At 43.6% G+C, this 20,673-nt stretch overlaps 1 protein-coding gene across 1 annotated transcript in view; it reads right to left on the reverse strand.

Annotated features, from left to right (window-relative positions):
- Positions 1-13,944: 13,944 nt before the first annotated feature.
- ptcd3 (pentatricopeptide repeat domain 3) overlaps positions 13,945-20,673 on the reverse strand; it is a 54,432-nt gene continuing 47,703 nt past the window's right edge. The window contains exons 21-24 of the mRNA XM_060828560.1: positions 18,527-18,669; positions 17,010-17,051; positions 14,899-15,057; positions 13,945-14,228 (exon numbers count right to left, since the gene is read on the reverse strand). Of these exons, the coding sequence (XP_060684543.1) occupies positions 14,159-14,228; positions 14,899-15,057; positions 17,010-17,051; positions 18,527-18,669 (414 nt within the window). The 3' untranslated portion in view covers positions 13,945-14,158. The remainder of the gene's footprint in view (positions 14,229-14,898; positions 15,058-17,009; positions 17,052-18,526; positions 18,670-20,673) is intronic.

Genomic DNA, 20,673 nt, shown 5'->3' on the forward strand with positions numbered 1-20,673 from the left:
GTTGGTTGAGGATTCAAACTTGTTAAAAGGGGTCTGAACTTAGTATCTTTGCCTTTATGAATTTAAATACTAATGACAAACTTTCTGGTTTTATACATTTTATGCACTCTGTGATTATTTACACCATTCAATATTGCCAAATTAAGTAAGTTAAAATACAATTTCGTGTGAATAGAATTTAACTGATTTGTCCTTTTGTCTTCTGATTTCCCAAATCATCATTTTTTGATTGCCTTTTGCCACCTTGATTAGATTCTGACTGTCTTTTCAAGTTTATCAGCTGCCATAACCTTCATTCTCACCTTCATTGTTTTCAAGCTTGACTATTTTAGCATATTCTTAGCTAGCCTTCCTTGTTCTACATTCTGCAAATGCAGTTAAAAACTGCTGCCCATATATTAGCTTGCATTCTCCATCTTTATCGTCTCCTTGCTACAATCTGAAATATCCACCTGCATCATGATGGTCACCATCCCAGTATCAAAGAAAACACATCAACATGCCTCAACGACTAGTGGCTCTGACCTCCATCATCATGAAGTGCTTTGAGAGGCTGGTCATGACTGACATCGATTTTAGCCTCCCAGCCTCGATCCCCTGAAATTTGCTTACAGATATAACAGGTCCACAGCAGATGCCATTTCCCTAGCCCTACACTAATTCCTGGAACACGTGGACAATAAGGACACCCATGTCAGGCTCCTACTTATCAATCACAGCTCCAGTTCAAAACTATAATCCCTACTAACTAATGTCAGAACTCTGGATGAGTGGTGCTGGAAGAGCACAGTAGATCAGGTAGCATCCAAAGTGCAGCAAAATCGAAGTTTCGGGCAAAAGCCCTTCATCAGAAATAAAGGCAGTGAGCCTGAAGCGTGGAGAGATAAGCTAGAGGAGGGTGTGGGTGGGGAGAAAGTAGCATTGAGTATAATGGGTGAGTGGGGGAGGGGATGAAGGTGATAGGTCAGGGAGGAGAGGGTGGAGTGGATAGGTGGAAAAGGAGATAGGCAGGTAGGACAAGTCCGGACAAGTCATAGGGACAGTGCTGAGCTGGAAGTTTGGAACTAGGGTGAGGTGGGGAAGGGGAAATGAAGAAACTGTTGAAGTCCACATTGATGCCCTGGGGTTGGTGTTCTGAGGTGGAAGATGAGGTGTTCTTCCTCCAGGCTAATGACAGAATTCCAAGACCTAGGTCTTGGCCCCACCCCCTTCAAATTGGATCCTCAGCTTCCTGACCCACAAACTGTAATCAATGAGAATAGACAACAGCACCTCTTGCATGATAATCCTCAACAAATGGCACACTGCAAGGATGTATATGCAGTCCCCTGCGGTACTCCCTGTAGACTCTTCAACTGCAGCCAAATTTCATATGAATACCACCATTGTCAGGGCTATCAATCAAATAATTAAATCCGAATACAGGAAGGAGATAGGATATTAGATTATGTGGTGCAATGACAACAAAGCTCTTATTGTCAGCAAAACAAAAGAACTAAACATTGACTTCAAACAGGAAGGAGGACACACTCCTATCTACATAATGGAGCTGAGGTGGAGAGGGTCAAGAGCATCAGGTTCGTAAGAGCGATGATAACCAACAGTCTGTCCTGGACCCCCCACATTGATCAGAAACCTCTTCTACAGGAGGCTTGGGAAATTCAGAATGTCCAGAAGGACCCTCACCAACCTTTACAGATAGTCACACAGATGTACAGCACAGAAACTGACCTCTGGGTTCAACTTTTCCATACCAACTAGATATCCTAAACTAATCCACTCCTATTTACCAGCACTTGGCCCATATCCATCTAAACTCTTCCTATTCAGATATCCATCCAGATGTCTTTTAAATGTAATTGTACCAGCGTCCACCTTTGGCAGCTCATTCCATACACTCACCACGCTGAGAGAAAAAGTTGCCCCTTAGGTCCTTTGAAACTCCACTCCCTCTAGTTCTGGACTCCCTCACCCCAGAGAAGGAGACCTTGTCTGTGACCCCCTATCCTTGCCCCTCATGATTTTATAAATTTAAATTGGGTCACCCCCCCCAGCCTATTTAGCCTCTTCCTATAGCTCAACTCTTCCAGCTCTTGCAACATCCTTATAAATTTTTTCAAGTTTCACAACATCCTTCTGATAGGGGGGAGACCAGAATCTCACGCAATATTCCGAAAGTGGCCAAACCAATTATCTGGGTGTATCACGGCTTATACGGCAATTGCTTTGTACAGGACCACAAGAAACTACAGGAAGTTGTGTACACAGTCCAGACCATCACTGGAAGCTGACCTCCATTTATATTTCTCATTGCTGCAGAAAGGCTGCCAACATCAAAGACCCCTCTCACCCAGGTATACTCTGTTCTGACCTCTTTGGTCAGGCAGAAGATACAGAAGCTTGAACATGCACCAACAGGTTCAAGTACATGTGCCAACAATAAAAAATAAAATCTCACCCATCTCTCCTGCTCCCACTAAAATACACTGGCTCCTGTTAAATAATAGCTTAATTTTAAAGTTCTAATCCTTTAAAATATTTCAGTGGTCTTTCCAGTCCTTATATGTTTGATTTTCTTTTCTCTCTCGTCCTCCAGACTTCTGTCACTCTTGAACATTCCCAATCTTCATTGCCCAACATCAGTGTCCATTCATTCAGCTTCAGTTGACAGGGTCCGAGGTTCTGGAATTCTCTCCCAAAATATGTCCCCTGTCTCTCTGACTGTCTTTTCTCCAAGATGCTCTCAAGGGGGCTGAGAGATAAATGGGAGGGGAAGGTAGCTGACAATTCAATAGGGAGACGAAGTAGGGGGTGAAGGTGATAGGTCAGAGAGGAGGGTGGAGCAGATAGGTGGGAAGGAAACACCCCCACCTTATCCCAGATCCAGCCTTCCAAAACCATCTGGATGCCTGGAGGAAGAACATCTCATCTTCCACTTTGGGACCCTCCAACCACATAGGATTAATGTGGATTTCACCAGTTTCCTCATTTCCCTTCTCCCCTTCCCCCCCTCTCCCCTTATCCCAGATCCAACCTTCCAAAACCATCTTTCTTCTCAGCGATTAGCTAGAGTGAGACTCTGCAATGAGATGGCTAATGCAGTAATGGAGTGTGGCAATGGCTGGAACCCAGTGTGAGCCTGGATGGCAGCAGTGACATGGTGGTGAAGGCTGGTTGCTGAGATGAAAAATAGCAGTGGTCAGGGACAAAGCATTGTGAGAGGCGACAAAGCTTGGTGTGCCTAGTGGTGGTGACCAGCATTGGGTGATGGCAAAGGCAACTAGTGAATACAGGCAAGTCTTAGCCCAGCACAGGGGAGAGTAAGTAGTCATGGGGAAGGCCCAGGACATAAAGTTTAAAAAGCCAAACATTACAGTCCTTTATTCTTCCACTTGTATACTACTTTTATACCATCATCCCTGTACCTAAGAAAACACATGCAATGTACCTTAATGACTACCGCCTAATAGTTCTGACCTTCAGTCACCCAGCCTATCTCGATCCCCTATAAAATTTGCCTACTTAAAAAGCAAACCACAGCAGACACCATTTCCCTAGCCCTACCCTCATCCTTGGACCATCTGGATAGCAAGGACACCTACGTCACACTCCTATCCATTGACTACAGCTCTGCCTTCAACACCATTATCCCTTCAGAATAATCTTAAAACTCCAAGACCTAGGTCTTAGTTCTGCCCTCTGTAACTGGATGCTCAGCTTTCTGACCCACATACCATAATCAGTGAAGGTAGACAACTGCAGTTCTTCTATGATAACCCTCAACCCTGGATCTCCCCCAAGGATGTGTTCTCAGCTCCCTACTGTACACCCGATGAAGCCATGACAGGATTCCATGCAAAAGACTGCATGAAACACTATACAGGGCAATATACAGGCAGATAACTGGCAATCTGCATCCATGAAACCAACGAAAAGCCATGATCAGCTGTCCCCAGAAGCCATACATACAGATGACAAGGACAACAAATTTGACTGGGACAAGCTAAACAGAGGACAGCCAGAGAATTTCTAGAAACATGGCACTCATCCACCGACTCCATCAACAAGCATAGACCTATCAACTGACTCCATCAACAACAGGAACTGGCAACGGAAGCAACAGGAACGGAACCAAATAAACTCCAGAAGACACAGTCCAGCAGTCCTTCACAGGAGGGTCCAAAGCACTGAAGATGTCACCTAGACAGGGGACAAAACATCTGCAAATCAGTGTCCCAGCTCAGCAAACATACCCCCAACCAAGACAAACTAGATTTGGTTGGGATATCTGGTCGTAATGGACAGGTTGGACCAAAGGGTCTGTTTCCATTCTGTACATCTCTATGACTCTAACAGGAAGGAGATAGAATGCTTGGTGACATGGTGCAAAGATAACAATCTCTCCATGTCAGCAAAACTAAAGAACTAATCATTGACTTCAGAAAGCAAGGAGGTCTTGCCCCTATCTACGTCAATAGAGCTGACAATCTCATTCCTGACTAAGAGCTTATGCTCGAAACATCGATTCTCCCACTCCTTGGATGCTGCCAGACCTGCTGAGCTTTTCCAGCACCACACTCTTTACTCTGATCTCCAGCATCTGCAGTCCTCACTTTATCCTCCCTGACGACTGTCCTGGACCCATATCGATGCAATGATCAAGAAGGCACAACACCTCTTCTTCCTCAGAAGACTAAGGAAATTCAGTATGTCCATAAGGACTCTGACCAACTTTTAGAGATGCACCATAGAAAGCATTCTACCTGGGTGAACCATGGCCTGGAGAACCATAACTAACTACAGGAAATTGTGAACCCAGTCCAGACCATTACACCAGCTAAATTCCCATCCATTGACTCCAACCACACTATTCATTGCTAGCAAGGCAGCCAACATTATCAAAGACCCTTCCCACCTCCATTATAATCTCTCCCAAACTCTTCCATCAGGCAGAAGATACAAATGCTTAAACACGCACACCAACAGGTTCCAGAAAGACTTCTTTCTCGCTGTTAATAGACTGCTAAATGACTCCCCAAATTGCAAGTCTAATGTTGATCTTGCTTTTCGTACACCTTCTGTGCAGCCATAACCTTGTATGCCTCGCTCCAAGTGCCCTGTGATCTGTATGCCCTTGTATGTAATCATCTGCCTTTATTGCACACCAAACAAAACTTCGCACTGTACTTAGGTACATGTGAGAATAATAAATCAAATCATTGGTGTGAGGACTCTACTCTTTTTAATACATATTAATAATCTGGATTTGGAAATATAGGACATAATTTCAAAGATTAAGAGGTGGCATAAAGAAAAACATTGTAAGCAGAAAGGATGGTAATAACAGCTCCAAGGTGAAATAAACGGTAGGTGAACTTTATTGCGGAGATGTCTGAAGTGATTCGGTTCGGTAACTTCTTTTGGTCGAAGGACAGGTCAATAGAGGTATGATAGCAGCTATTTAAGGGGATATTTCAATTTACACATTCCAATGAGTAGCTACAATTTCAAGGAATAGCTATGGTTACGTAGAAAGGTTAAAGATAAAGCTTATAATTATTAATAATTAATTTATTTGACAGGAGATAGATTAACAGATTGGAAACTACAAAAACAGAAAAAGAACTACAAAAAATGAATGAGAAAAATTAGAACACAAGATAAACCCAACCAGAACTATAAAAGCAGTTTAGAGTTTCTGTAATGTATTTTTTTAAAAAGTGAGCATTGATCTAATAGAAAGAAAATTTGGAGAATTGGTAATGGATTATGAAAAATAATTATGGCAGATGAATTGAGCATGTATTTTGCATTTTCCTTCAACTATAAAGGATACAAAAACAAAACAAGAAATATTCCAAAAGCAGCATTAAATCAGGAGATGAAGGGGCTGGAGGAACCTGGGGAAAATTACAATCCCCAGGGATGTGGCACTGATTGAACTGCTAGGTTTGAGACCTGACAAGTACCTAGGTCCTGATAGAATCTGTCTTTGGGTCTTAAATGACTTGGCAAATGAAATATTGATCCATTGGCCTTAAAGTTTCCAGAACTTCACAGATTCTGGAAAGATCCTATTATGATAGAATATAGCAAAAAATAACTCCTTTATACAGGACAATAGGGAAACAGGAGACAGGAAACTACAGGTCCGTTAGCGTAACGTGCTATACAGAAAATGTTACAAGCTGCCCTTGAAGTTACCACAGGGTGATTTGAGAAGCTCAAGGCAGAGTCATTGTGGTTTGTGAAAGGGAAATCATATTTAATCAAACAATTAGGAGGTCTTTGAACAAGTGACAGGCGGTGGATAAAGGGTACTGATGGATGTACTTTATCTAGATTTCCAGAAAGCATTTAATGAAGTACCATAAAGGTTGTTGCATAATAATAGTGTTGGGAGTGTCATTATTGGCCTTGAAAGGTAGGCGAACAGGAAACTAAATTGGCGTGAGTCTTATTCAGGTTGTTCAGAAGTAATGCACAGAGCTCTACACAATTTTATACAATGATTGGATGGAAGAACCAAATATAGGATCAAGTAGATACGCATGTGGAATTGTGGCTATAATCAGATTAGCCATTATCTCAAAATGACAGAGCAGGCCCATGAGGGTAAACAGCCTATTCCTTGTGTTTATTGTTTATGGGGCCCTGGTAAATGTCTCAGTGACTGTCAATGTGCTGCCAATGCCAGTTCCCATTGCAAGTGTTGGCAGCTTTCCACTTCTAGGAGAAAATAAGGACTGCAGATGCTGAAGGTCCGAGTTGAGAGAATGGTGCTGGAAAAGCGCAGCAGTTCAGGCAGCATCAAAGGAGTAGGAGAATTGATGTTTCAAACACAAGCCCTACATCATTTCTAGGCTATTTTCATGGTAATCAAGAACCCAGTAATTTCTGCTGTACCTGCCGGGCACAAAACTCATTGAACAATAACTTATAAAAGTGTTGTAGTACACTGTGCTTGCTGCAGCCAAATATCCACTTGTTAACTTGACATTAGGTGTAGTTACACAACATGATGAGAATTTCAGCGATTGAAACATTATAAATGCGTAAAAAGTAAAATCACTAATAGCCCTACTGGACCACAGAGCTATTCTCTCAGAGAGATGACTGGTGCTAGTTTAACCTGAAGGCCACCAGGTCAGTTGGTGCAGGAAGTGAACCCACACTGTTAGTATTAGTCTGCATTACAAACCAACTGTACAGCATAGTGCTTTGTGAGGCAGAGGTTGAAGCTTAAAGTGATTACTCAAATGAACAAATAAATGAGACAGATTTCATTCTATTAAGTAGCAATTAATGCATCTTTGAAGATGCCTTTCAGATGACATGTTAAACTTTTCTATCTGCTCAGGTGAATTATTTAAAGAACCAGGCTCTCCTGACTGAGTGTGTAAATTACTTTTCTAAGTTTAAACACAGTAGTAAAGCTTTGCAGTTGAAGTCATGGCAGCACAAGACCAAGTGCAGTACTAAGCTTACCTTTGTGAAACTTTCAGGTTAGAAATGTGGCCAGCACAAAGAATAGCAGTGTTTATTGAAGTCTTGTGCTTCTCAGGGTAAACTTCACTGATCTTGCTGTGGATGTACTAGTCTTAGACTTGGGGTGGGGGGGGGGGAAAGGAGGTCAGAAGTCATACAAGACCAAAGGATTTATTTGAAATCACCAGTTTTTGCAGTGCTGCCCCTTTGACAGTCGTCATCTGACGAAGAAACAGCTCTCTGAAAGCTTGCAATTTCAAATAAACCTCTTGGACTATAACCTGGTGTCAGACAACTTTTGATCTTTACTGACATTCTCATTGTCATAGGGCCAGAAGCACGGATTGTTAAAGTGCTTTCTTATCTGCCTCATGGCTTTAAACTCCAGAACACAAACATGCAGTGCCAGGCCTTCACCGTCTTTCTACAGTCAGTTATAGAGTCATAGAGATATACAGCATGGAAAAAGACACTTTGGTCCAACCCGTCCAGATATCCCAACCCAATCTAGTCATCCAAATGCCTCTTAAATGTTGCAATTGTACCAGCCTCCACCACATCCTCTGGCAGCTCATTCCATACATGTACCACCCTCTGCGTGAAAAAGTTGCCCCTTAGGTCTCTTTTATATCTTTCCCCTCTCACCCTAAACCTATGCCCTCTAGTTCTGGACTCCCCGACCCCAGGGAAAAGATTTTGTCCATTTATCCTATCCAAGCCCCTCATAATTTTGTAAACCTCTATAAGGTCACCACTCAGTCTTAGACGCTCCAGAGAAAACAGCCCCAGCCTCTCTCTCTAGCTCAGATCCTCCAACCCTGGCAACATCCTTGTAAATCTTTTCTCTCACACTCAATGCAATTTCGACAGCATGAAAAGGAATTGTTAAACCTTTAAAATAAAATAATATTCGGCAGCAGTGCAAGAAGCTACTGACTTAGGTAAAGAAATGGCTGCCTTATAGAATAGAACAGAAATTTATTGTCATGTGCATTTTCAAATGCAAAATAGTGAAAAGCTGTTATCACACCAGAGCACCTATATTAATGACAGAAATGAAACATAATTTTTACTTTTATTATTATGACAAAGTGCATTATAGTTCAGTTAATGACCCCTGGGCTCAGGGGAAAGCCCATTAAGGAACGATGGAATAGCCCGACGATGCAGCCGGGACGAGAATGCCACACATGGCTGCTGGAAGCCACCTCATCGCTGGGCCAGGAGGAGCCTCCTGTTCCACATCCAACGTTCCTCCAGATGCTGCCATCTGCCCCTTTTGCTGATCTTTCCACTCTTTCAGGAGCCCGGGCTGAGCTGCAGACCCAGACCCTTGGCCCAGCCTGTAAGCTTGGGGTGTGGGAATCAGCACAGAATCTGCTCCTCACTCAATGGGATAACCTGGGCTGCAGTAGAGCTGTGTTCAACTCATCCTGGTGTTGCTACTACGGTAGTGAACAAAGCTGCTAACTCTCAACATGGGAGTCATGTCCTCCTCGAGGCACTTGTGTTGCAGGAGTCAATCCTTATTGAAAATGCGTTGCTGGTTAAAGCACAGCAGGTCAGGCAGCATCCAAGGAATAGGAAATTCGACGTTTCGGGCATAAACCCTTCATCAGGAATGATTCCTGATGAAGGGCTTATGCCCGAAACGTCGAATTTCCTATTCCTTGGATGCTGCCTGACCTGCTGTGCTTTAACCAGCAACGCATTTTCAACTGTGATCTCCAGCAACTGCAGACCTCATTTTTTACCCATCAATCCTTATTGTCAGGTTTTCCATGAGCTGAATCACAATTAGCTTTTAACCCTCACAGCGCCAAGGACCTGGGTTTGATTTAAGCCTCAGGCAACTCTGCATGAAGTTTGCACATTGTGCCAGTGTCTGTACGGGTTTCCATCTGGGTGCCCTGAATTCTTCCCACAATCCAAAGATGTACAGGTTTAATTGCCCATAATGTTCAGGGATGTGGGGGTTAGGGATATTAGTCTGGGGAAATTTAGAGTAATGGGGTAAGGGAATGGGTATGGTACTCTTTGGAAGGTCAGGTAGGAGAAAGTGAGGACTGCAGATGCTGGGGATCACAGCTGAAAAATGTGTTGCTGGAAAAGCGCAGCAGGTCAGGCAGCATCAAAGAAGGACATTTTGGGCATAAGCCCTTCTTCAGGAATGAGGAGGGTGTGCCAGGCAGGCTAAGATAAAAGGTAGGGGGGAGGGGCGTTGGGAATGCGATGGGTGGAAGGAGGTTAAGGTGAGGGTGATAGGCCAGAGAGAGGGGTGGGGGCGGAGAGGTCGGGAAGAAGAGTGCAGGTCAAGAAGGCAGTGCTGAGTCTGAGGGTTGGGACTGAGATAAGATGGGGGGAGGGGAAATGAGGAAGCTGGAGAAATCTGCATTCATCCCTTGTGGTTGGAGGGCTCCTAGGCGGAAGATGAGTCGCTCTTGCTCCAGGCATCGTGTTGTCATGACCTGGCGATGGAGGAGGCCAAGGACCTGCATGTCCTTGGCGGAGTGGGAGGGGGAGTTAAAGTGTTCAGCCACGGGGTGGTTGGGTTGGTTGGTGCGGGTGTCCCAGAGGTGTTCTCTGAAATGTTCCGCAAGTAGGCAGCCTGTCTCCCCAATATAGAGGAGGCCACGTCGGGTGCAGCGGATGCAGTAAATGATGTGTGTGGAGGTGCAGGTGAATTTGTGATGGATATTGAAGGATCCCTTGGGGCCTTGGGGGGGGGGGGGGGGGGGGGGGTGGAAAGAGTGAGGGTGCAAGTTTTGCATTTTTTGCGGTTGCAGGGGAAGGTGTTGGGAGTGGAGGTTGGGTTTGTGGGGTGTGTGGATCTGACAAGGGAGTCACGGAGGGAGTGGTCTTTCTGGAACACTGATAGGGGTGGGGAGGGAAATATATCCTTGGTGGTGGGGTCCGTTTGGAGGTGGCAGAAATGACAAAGGATGATCCGATGTATGTGGAGATTGGTGGGGTGGTAGGTGAGGACTAGTGGGGTTCTGTCCTGGTGGCGATTGGAGGGGCGGGGTTTAAGGGCAGAGGAGTGGGAAGTGGAGGAGATGCGGTGGAGGGCATTGTCAACCACGTCTGAGAGGAAATTGCGGTCTTTGAAAGAGGCCATCTGGAGGATTTGAGCTATAGGGAGATGCTGAACAGGCTGGGGCTGTTTTCCCTGAAGCATCAGAGGCTGAGGGGTGACCTTATAGAGGTTTAGATCATCATGAAGGGCATAGATAGGATAAATAGACAAAAGTCTTTTCTCTGGGGCAGAGGAGTCCAGAACTAGAGGGCATAGGTTTAGGGTGAGAGGGGAAAGATATAGAAGAGGCAACTAAGGGGCAACTTTTTCACGCAGAAGGTGGTACATGTATGGAATGAGCTGCCAGAGGAAGTGGTGGAAGCTAGTACAATTGCAACATTTAAAAGGCATCTGGATAGGTATATGAATAGGAAGGGTTTAGAGGGATATGGGCCAAGTGCCGGCAAATGGGATTAGATTAGGTTGGGATGTTTGGGCAGTATAGACAAGTTGGACTGAAGGGTCTGTTTATGTGCTGTACATCTCTGACTATGTGAGGGACATGGCATGGCAGCATGGGCAAGGTCTCTATGACCCCGTACTATTTACTTATTTCTCTCTGGAATTGCTTGTTGAATTGAATTGAATTGATTTGAATTTATTGTCACATGTACTAAGGTACAGTGAAAAGCTTTGTGATCCGTCTGTATTGCTCGCAAGACATAGGTAAGTAGCATAGATAAGTAAATAATAGGTAAACAGCAGCAAAAACAAAACACTGGTACAGGCGAATGTTAAGGCTGTGAGGCCATTCAGTATTCTAACAGTAGGGTAGAAATTGTTTTGAAACCGGCTGGTGCATGTGTTCAGGCTTCTGTACCTTCTCCCCGATGGGAGAGGTTTTAGAAAAGCATTGCCCAGGGTGGGATGGATCTTTGAGAATGCTGGCGGCCTTTCCTTGACAGCGGGCCTGGTAGATGGATTCGATAGATGGGAGGTTGGCCTTTGTGATTGTCTGGGCCAAGTTCACCCCTCTCTGTAACCGTCTCTGATCTTGAATGGTACAGTTGCCATACCAGGTAGTGATACATCCAGACAGAATGCTCTCGATGGCACACCTATAAAAGTTGGCAAGGGTATTCGCCGTCACTTCAAACTTCCTCAGCTGCTTTGTAACTAGTGCATCCACATGAAGAGTCCAAGAAAGCTTGTCGTGGATGACCACTCCCAGGAGCTGGATGTGTGTGTTTGCGTATGCACGTACCTGTGTGTGTGGTGGGGCATAAGTAACATCCTGCCGAAAGTCAACAGCCTTGCTAGTATTCAGAGCTAGGTTGATAGTCGATAGTCTGTTTTGTCGCCATCTGACATTTGACCTACTTTGGTGGTGTCATCAGCAAACTTATAAATGGCATTAGTTGGGTATTTGGCGATGCAGTCATGTGTATACAGTGATTACAGTAGGGAGCTGAGTACGCACCCCTGGGGTGGACATCAGTGTTGAGTGTTAGTGAGGAAGAAATATTGTCTCCAACCTTCACCGACTGCGGCCTGTGGGTCAGGAAATTGAGGACCCGGTTGCAGGGAATGGAGCTTAATTCGAGATCAATAAGTTTAGTAATCAGTCTCGAGGGGCTAACAGTGTTGAAGGCTGAACTGTAGTTAATGAGTAGGATTCTAACATAGCTGTTCTCGGTGTCAAGGTGTTCCAGGGAGTAGTGAAGAGCAAGTGATATGGCATATGACGTGGATCTGTTGGTCCGATAGGCAAATTGGAGTGGGTCAGGAGTAGTGGGGAGGCTGGAGTTGATTAATGCTATGACCAGCCTTTCAAAGCACTTCATGACCACCAAAGTTAGGGCCAGTGGGTGGTAGTCATCGAGACATGTTGCATGAGCCTTCTTAGGCACAGGGATGATGTTGGCCCTCTTGAAACAGGCAGGGACAGTTTGAAGGGAGAGGATAAAGATGTCCAAGACGACCTCTGCCAGTTGATCTGTGCATGGCCTGGTACTCCATCTGGTCCCATCGCTTTCCTTGGATTCACATGAAGGAAACCTGATCTGACCTCTGAGGCAGCCACTGTTGGGATAGGCTCATCAGGACTTGTTGGAATAGGTGTTACCTCTCCATGGAAATTCTGCTCAAAGCCAGCACAGAAGGCGTTGAGACGATTTGGGAGGGATGTGTCATCGTCTGCTATCTTGCACTGTCTCTTTTTAGAAACTGTGATGTCATTCAGTCCTTGCCAAAGTCGCTGGGCGTCTGTCTGGGTCTCTAGCTTGGATCGGTGTTGGTCCTTGGATGTCTTAAATGGCTCTGTGAAGGTCATACTGGATTCCTTATATTTGAGTGGGTCTCCTGATCTGAAGGCCTCATGCCTGGGTTTTAGCAGGATCTGTATGTCCTGATTCATCCAGAATAGCTGTTCTCAGGAAGCTGTTGCTGTTGAAGGTTTTCAAAAGGACTTCATGGGAGTGTAGACACTGCATTAAGATTAATTAGTTACACACCCAAATAGTCATACGTAATTGGAAACATAAAATATATTCTCACTCCTTAGATGAAGCAGCCCGTGCCCAAATGCCTGGATCCAGATTTGGACTGATAAGAGGCATGAACATCACTGAGCTTACCTCAAGGGAGATGTATAGTAGGCAGTCTTCCACCATTTAAGAATGCAGATTGAAGAACAGCTTCTTCCCTGCTGTTATTATGAACAGACCCCTTATATTAGAGTTAATTTTTCTCTGCACACACTGTAGCTGTAACACTATATCCTGTATTCTGTTCTATTACTCTGATGGTATAAATACTTAGCATGCAAACAATACTTTTCACTGTATCTCAGTATACGTGACAATAATAAATCAAAATTTAACACACGGAATGGAATTTAAAGAGTGTAAAGTTTAAACAAATGTCAAATAAAAGGAACTGCTTGACAAAAGGTCATCAAAGTCTACCTGGTGCATCCTTGTAGTCACATCATATATAACACTGATGGACCTGTTGACAAATCCAGTTATAAACTGTAAATTCATCTACAAAAGACCCAAATATAACTAAAGGAACAGCCCAGCTGTGTACAGCTCTGAGAATCATAGGTCCAAATTCTCCTGTGTAAGAATCTAAGTACATTATCCAATTATAAAACAAAACAGTAAATGCAGGCTCAAGGGGCCAGTGTGCCTACTCCTGGTCCTATGTTTCTGTGTTTCAGACCATGATCACAATAATGCTCCCACCACTTCAACCATGCACTGAAATTCAAAGTGTCTGCCTGGATTGATTTCAATGTAACAATGGCAACATTGATTTGATATGTCAGTAAAGAAAACGTTGGGAATTACATCATCTAAATATCATGAACTTTAAACCATGCCATCAACAGGTTAAGTATGAGGATGTTTTCACAATGCAAGTAACTGAGAAAGAGGTTATTTTATATTGTCATTTTAATATTCCATATACTTACATAATTCTATAGTATGGTATTAATAATACAGCAGATAAAGCTGCAAAAGTCATTCTTTCAGTCCACTGATATCTGTGCAACATTCAGTGCAGTGAACAAAATACCCAGGTTCATCCTTACGCAGTCATTCTGGAGTTCAATAGGAGATCATTTGCTAAGACTCAACGATCAAAAGATTATTCTTGGTCACTGTCACTGCTGTCACTACCGTCACTGCTGGTGGCATCCAGCTCTTCCAATGATTTTCTGTTTGTTTGAAAACAAAAAAAAGAGTATGAAAACTATTACAAAACCCACAATTTTGTGCTGCAACAAGTCTCAGACCTGGACAATTTTAGCTTTTACAAACTCACATTCAGTCCCACCAGAACCACTCTGTTTCCGACCTCAGTACAGCCTGTGTCAAAACATGGACAACATCTGATCTCCAGAGGGGAGGTGACAGTAACTGCCCTTGATATCAAGGGCACATTTGACTGAAAGGAGCCCTAATAAAATTAGTGTCAATGGGAATCAAGGGGAGGTCACTTCACTGTATGGAGCACAAGCAATATGGTTCCTGTTGTTGGAAGTCTGTCATCTCAGCTCCACGAGTTCCTCAGTCTAGTGTCCTATGCCTAAACATCTTAGCTGCTTCAATGATCTCCCCTCCACGATGGGAATAATCACTGATGACAGCACAATGTCCAGCACTGTTTGCAACTCCTTGGATAGCGAAGTAGTAATGCAGCAAAGTCTGGATAATGTCCAGGTTTGGGCTGACAAGTGGTCAGGAGCTTTTGCACCAGACAAATGCCAGGCAATGACAATCTCCAACAAGACAGTGTGGATTTGCACAAATTAAATAAAACACACACTTCTCCATCTGCCCTCTGTCCAAATACAAGTTATAAATGAAATTAGCAAACAGGCTTACTTCTCTTCATCTGTTAGTTGAAACTCATTCATCACGCGATCAAACAGCTCTGATGTTGCAGGTAAACTGAATGTACCGGCCAGTTTTACCAAGTCAAGGGCCAGAGTGTTGTTACTGTTTTCCTTAGCATGGTCCAAAAACTCATCCAATAGTTCTTTACTGAATAAAAGTAAAACAATATTGAGATTCTCCAGAAAAGCTTGCAAAAATATATAAAGCAACTTCTTAAACAGTTTTCCTCCCTGTACTTTGAAGGTCAGACCCTAAGATATAGGAGTAGAATGAAGCCATTTGGCCAGTCAAGTCTGCATTCAATCATGGCTGACATGTTTCTCAACCCCACTCTGCAGCATTCTCCCCGTAAGCTTGGATACTCTTAATAATCTTAAACCTTCTCATCTGGCTTAAATACACTCAATGACTTGGCCTCCACAGCTTTCTGCAACAACAAATTCCACAGATTAGTCACCCGTGGTCCAAAGAAATTCCTCCTTATCTCAGTTCTAAAGGATCATCCCTTTACTAAGGCTGTACTGACAGGTCATAGTCTCTCCACATCCACTTTATCCAGGCCTCTCAGTATTCTCCAAGTTTCATTGAGGTTCCTCCCCCTCACCCTTCTAAACTCCATTGAGTTCAGACCCAGAGTCCTCAACCATGATGATTGCAAGTGTTCAACACCATTCGTGACTCCTTAAATACTGAAGCAGTCCAAGTTCAAATGAAACAAGACCTGGATAATATCCAGACTTGGACAGACAAGTGGCAAATAATATTCGTGCCAAACAAATACCAGGCTACGACCATCACAAATAAGAGATAATCTAACCACTAGCCTTGACATTCAATGGTGTTACCATCACTAAATGCCCAATGATCAACATCCTGGGGTTATCATTGACCAAACCTCAACTGGACTCAACACAAACACAACAGCTACAAGATCAGGCTAAGAATACTGAGGTGAGTAACTTACCTCTTGACTCCCCAAAGCCTGTTCACCACACACAAGGCACAAGTCAGAAGTGTGATGGAGTACTCCCCACTTGCCTGGATGGGTGCATCTCCAACACCACTCAAAATACTTGATAGCACCCCAGACAAAGCAGTCTGCTTGATTGGCATGACATCGACAAGCATCCTCATCCTCCACCACCAATGCTCAGTAGCAGCAGTGTGTACCACCTACAAGATGCACTGCATAAATTCACCAAATTCACCTCAGACAGCACCTTCCAAACCCATGACCATTTGCACCTAAAAGGACAAGAGCAGCAGATACATGGAAACACCACCCCAAGCAAGTTTCCCTCCAAACCACTCACCATTCTGACTTAGAAATATATCATCGTTCCTTCAATATTGCTGGGTCACAGTTATGGAATTCTCTTCCTAATGGCATTGTGGGTCAACCCACTGCACATGGACTTGCAGCGGTTCAAGGAGGCAGCTCACCATCACCTTCAAGGGCAACTAGGAATGCTGGCCAGCCAGTGACACCTACATCCCACAAATGAATAAAAAACAAACCTTCTCTGATCCACCTCCAACACCAGCACATCTATCCTAAGGTACAAGGCCTTAGGACATAATAATTCCAAAGCAGTGTGAACAAATTCTTATATAATCTCAATAGTGCTTCTCTACTCTCATATTCCAGCCCTCTCTAAATGAATACTAATGTTGCATTTGCTGTCTAAACTGCTAGATGAAGCTGCACATTGATCTTAAGAGAGTCATGAACTAGGACTCCCAAGTCCCTTTTTGTCTTCAGATTTCTGAAAACTTCCACTATTTGGAAAATAGGCTACACCTCTACTCTGAGTAAAAAATGAGGTCTGCAGATGCTGGAGATCACAGCTGCAAATGTGTTGCTGGTCAAAGCACAGCAGGCCAGGCAGACTGAGATGCTTACACCTCTACTCTTCCTACCATAGTTCTTAATCCTTAGACTTTCCCATATTGTATTCCATCTGCCACTTCTTTGCCCACTCTAAGTCCTTCTACAGCCTCAACATTCCTGCCACTTATCTTTGTGTCATGTGTAGACAAAGTTTACAGGTCCATAAGACATTAATTTGAAAAGATGACTATCAACAGAAGCAACTTACCCAGGAACCCTGTTGTTAGTTTTAAAAAGTTGCAGCATTCCCCTGGCAATAAAGATGATACGTTATTGGACATACATAAGTATTGATAACTTAATTCAATTAATCTCACTCCTTGAGGTCCTGTCAAGAATTTACCCAGTTCCTTCAGATAGGAGGACTGAATCTGCTCCTACTATTGTTTCAGACAGTGCACTGCCAATCTCAACAACACACTGCCCATATCAAATCCTCACGCTACTTCTGGCTCTTTTGCCAATTACCATAAACCCACATCCTTTAGTTCATCCACGGGAAACGGTTTTGCCTTACTTACTCTTTCAAACCCCTTGGGGGTGATATTATTTTTGAGGCACCATTGGGAGATGAAACAAGTACTTATAGCAGCTCAAATAAAATTAACCATACGTAGCTCTATGTCAAATAAAGATGTTAGATAGGGGATTGCAAAGGGTCTTATCATCAGTGAGAAAGAATTTCCACTTGTGGTGGGTCACGAACAAGGGAAACCCAAATTGATGATAATCACCCAACAGATCAAATAATTAAATCTAGACTAAACTCTACAGGAATTATGTATGTAAAACTTGTCACCACAGGGTAGCTTGAAGAGAGATAGCATTGATGCATTTCAGCAGATGTTGATATATGAGAATAAAGGGAACAGAGGGACATGGTAATGGGACAGAGTAGAGAAAGATTACATTGGCATTTACCAACAGGATGGAGTGAGCTACTTGCATTGTAGACGCTTAACTCTAAAGTCTCCATCAGCCCAGCCTCAAAGCACTTGTCACACCTAATTTTGTCCTTCGCTTAATTGAAGTTTTGTGCTCATCAACTATAAAATGGTGGATATGTCACAACAGAACACTATGTTTCAGATACTCTATTGTCAGGAGTCTGGATGAAGAAACACTTCAGCACTTCCACCTTAAGGCAGCAAGTCCAGGCAATGAGTGAATTAAACTCTCTCCACTTTTGCCCAGCAAAAGTTTAATTTCAAACTTCGGAAGACTTTTAAAAACATGTGGGCAGGTACATAGATAGGAAAGGTTTTGGAAGGAAAATAGGACTAGTTCAGTTTAGGAAACCTGGTCAGCACGGATGAGTTGGGCCGAAGGGCCTGTTTCCGCGCTGTATGACTGTATAACACTTTCTGCTACACTGATGTTAACCATTATCCTGAGCTAGCTTCATGTCATAGGCTCATAACCCTTGAATTCTTGTTTAGAGTTTCCAACTTTGTCAGAGATCTTTTAGAGCTAACTGAGACCAAAACCACTGCCTGGTGTTAAATATAAACACCTGGCAGAGTAAAGAAAAGTATAATCCCATTCAGTTAAGTGTTAATGTGTACTTTCCCCTGTATTCTATTCTGGGATAGATGTTTTATGACCCCCAAAATAGATTTTCAAAAATGGATAATTAATAGCTTGTCCAGAATATATAAAGGTATGAAATATGCCCTTCTGTGTGAACATAACTGTTTAAATTAAATGACTTTCCACAATACTGACCAAGCATCTTGAGTTCGACCTCCTCTCAGTAACAGAGCAGTGACATTTCCCAAAGAGGCAGCTGTCCATTGTAAGTTATGGAACTGGTCTTGTTTATATACAGATTTTATGGCCAATGCAGTGTCAGCAAATGCAGCCTGCAGCTGTAAAGAAATACAAGAATAAATTTCAATACCTGTACGCAACACCTCAATCTACAATGGAAACGGCCTGTGACCTTGCCAGAGTTAAGTTCCAGAAAGATTTAGTTCACATATGACTCAATATCTGAAACAAATTTCCAAGCTAACAGGATTATTCTAGAGTGGAAAATACTTTCCAAATGAGTAGAGGTAACATGACTGAACAGAATTAAATTCCCAAAGCTGTTTTTACACCACGATCTGTGATTTGTCTCAGTTAATAGTTCCTGGTTACACTGGTCACACAGGGAACAGGTGTTGTGTTGACATGCCAGCCAACTGGAAGCTCAGGGTCTTTCTTGTGGACAGAATGTAGCTGTTGCGTGAAGCAGTCACCCTGTCTACACTTGGTATAGAGAACCACATTGTGAGCAGTGAATGCAGTAGACTAAGTGAAGTGCACGTAAAGCACTGCTTCACCTGGAAAGGAAGTCTAGGCCTTTGGAGACTGAGGAGGGAGGAAGTAAATGGACAGATGTTACACCTTCTGTTACAGGAGAAGGTGCCATGAGGCTGTGGGAGAGTGTTGGGAGTGAAAGCATGGATTACGGAGAGAACAGTCAGACAAGGGAGGGGAGGAGAATGCGTCTTGCAGTGGCAGAAATGCCGGCTAATGATTGTCTGGTTGGGGATGCTGGTGGGATGGTAGGTAAGGACCATATTGCTGTAGAAAAGAAGGGTTGAAGGCTGAAGTGTAAGAGATTGATCAGACCCAGTTGAGGGCCCTGCCAACTACAGTGCTGAGGAATCCTCAGTTGAGGAAGGTGGTAGGCAATTTGGAGGCTCCTTTGTCGAAGTTGGCACCATGGAAACAGATGTTGAATCAGAGGAACTGGGAGAATGGACTAGGGTGTGAGGATGTGTAGTCCAGGTAACTGTAGGGGTCGGTGGTTCCAATGTCCACTTCCAGTTCAGCAACATCCTGGTCTCCGCTATATTGGTGAAGTAATGTATAAGTATTCTGCGAAGTGGTCACATAGTCTATGTTCTGTCCATAAAAAAGACCCTAGGTTCCAGTTGCCTGTTATTTCAACACACCACCCTGCTACCTGGCCAACATATGTCTTTGACTTGCTGCAGTGCTCCAGTGAAGCTCAACACAAGCTAGAAGAACAGCACCTCATTTTTCTGCTTGGGAACGCTGCATCCTTCTGGATTCCATACCAATTTTCAGGCTTGAGCACTTTTTCCCACATCCTTACCTCAACCCCACACATCAGGCCTGCTATTACACAATAACTGTCCCCATTAACAGCTATTTACTCTCCCAGCCTGATTATTATCCACTCCTTTGTATAAATGTTATTTGTCTTTGAGCTCTATCTCCACTTATCATCACTTACTCCTTACCTGCTCCCACCACCCTAATTCTGCATAAAAACTATCGATTTCCTAGTAATCAGCTCTGAAGAAGGGTCACTGGACTTAAAACATTAACTGATGATTTTTCTCCCAGGTGTTGCCAAACCTGCTGAGCTCTTCCAGCAATTACCTTCTCAACGCAACTAGAGACAACAACCTGGTAACTAAATTTAGAAAAAAAATAAACACAAGGTCATGGACCTATGAAATACTTGACCAAACTGCCACTCATCTCCCGATGCAGTGCTAGGATGATCTGTCTGCTTATAAAATGCAATAGACAAAAGTGAGGACTGCAGATGCTGGAAACCAGAGTTTAGATCAGAGTGGTCCTGGAAAAGCACAGCAGGTCAGGCAGCATCCATGGAGCAGGGAAATCGATGTTTTGGGCAAATGCCCTTCATCAGGAGTGGAGGCAGGGAGCCTCCAGGGTGAAGAGATTATAAAATGGGATGTCCACTTCTATTCATTTATATTTCTGAACAGCTATATTTCTTAAGATTATGATTAGATGCCCTACAGTATGGAAACACGCCCTTCGCCACAACATGTCCATACCAGCCCTCTGAAGAGCAACCCACCCAGACCCATTTCCCTAGCCTA

Source organism: Hemiscyllium ocellatum, chromosome 1, assembly GCF_020745735.1.
Source record: "Hemiscyllium ocellatum isolate sHemOce1 chromosome 1, sHemOce1.pat.X.cur, whole genome shotgun sequence".
NCBI classification, from domain to species: Eukaryota; Metazoa; Chordata; class Chondrichthyes; order Orectolobiformes; family Hemiscylliidae; genus Hemiscyllium; species Hemiscyllium ocellatum.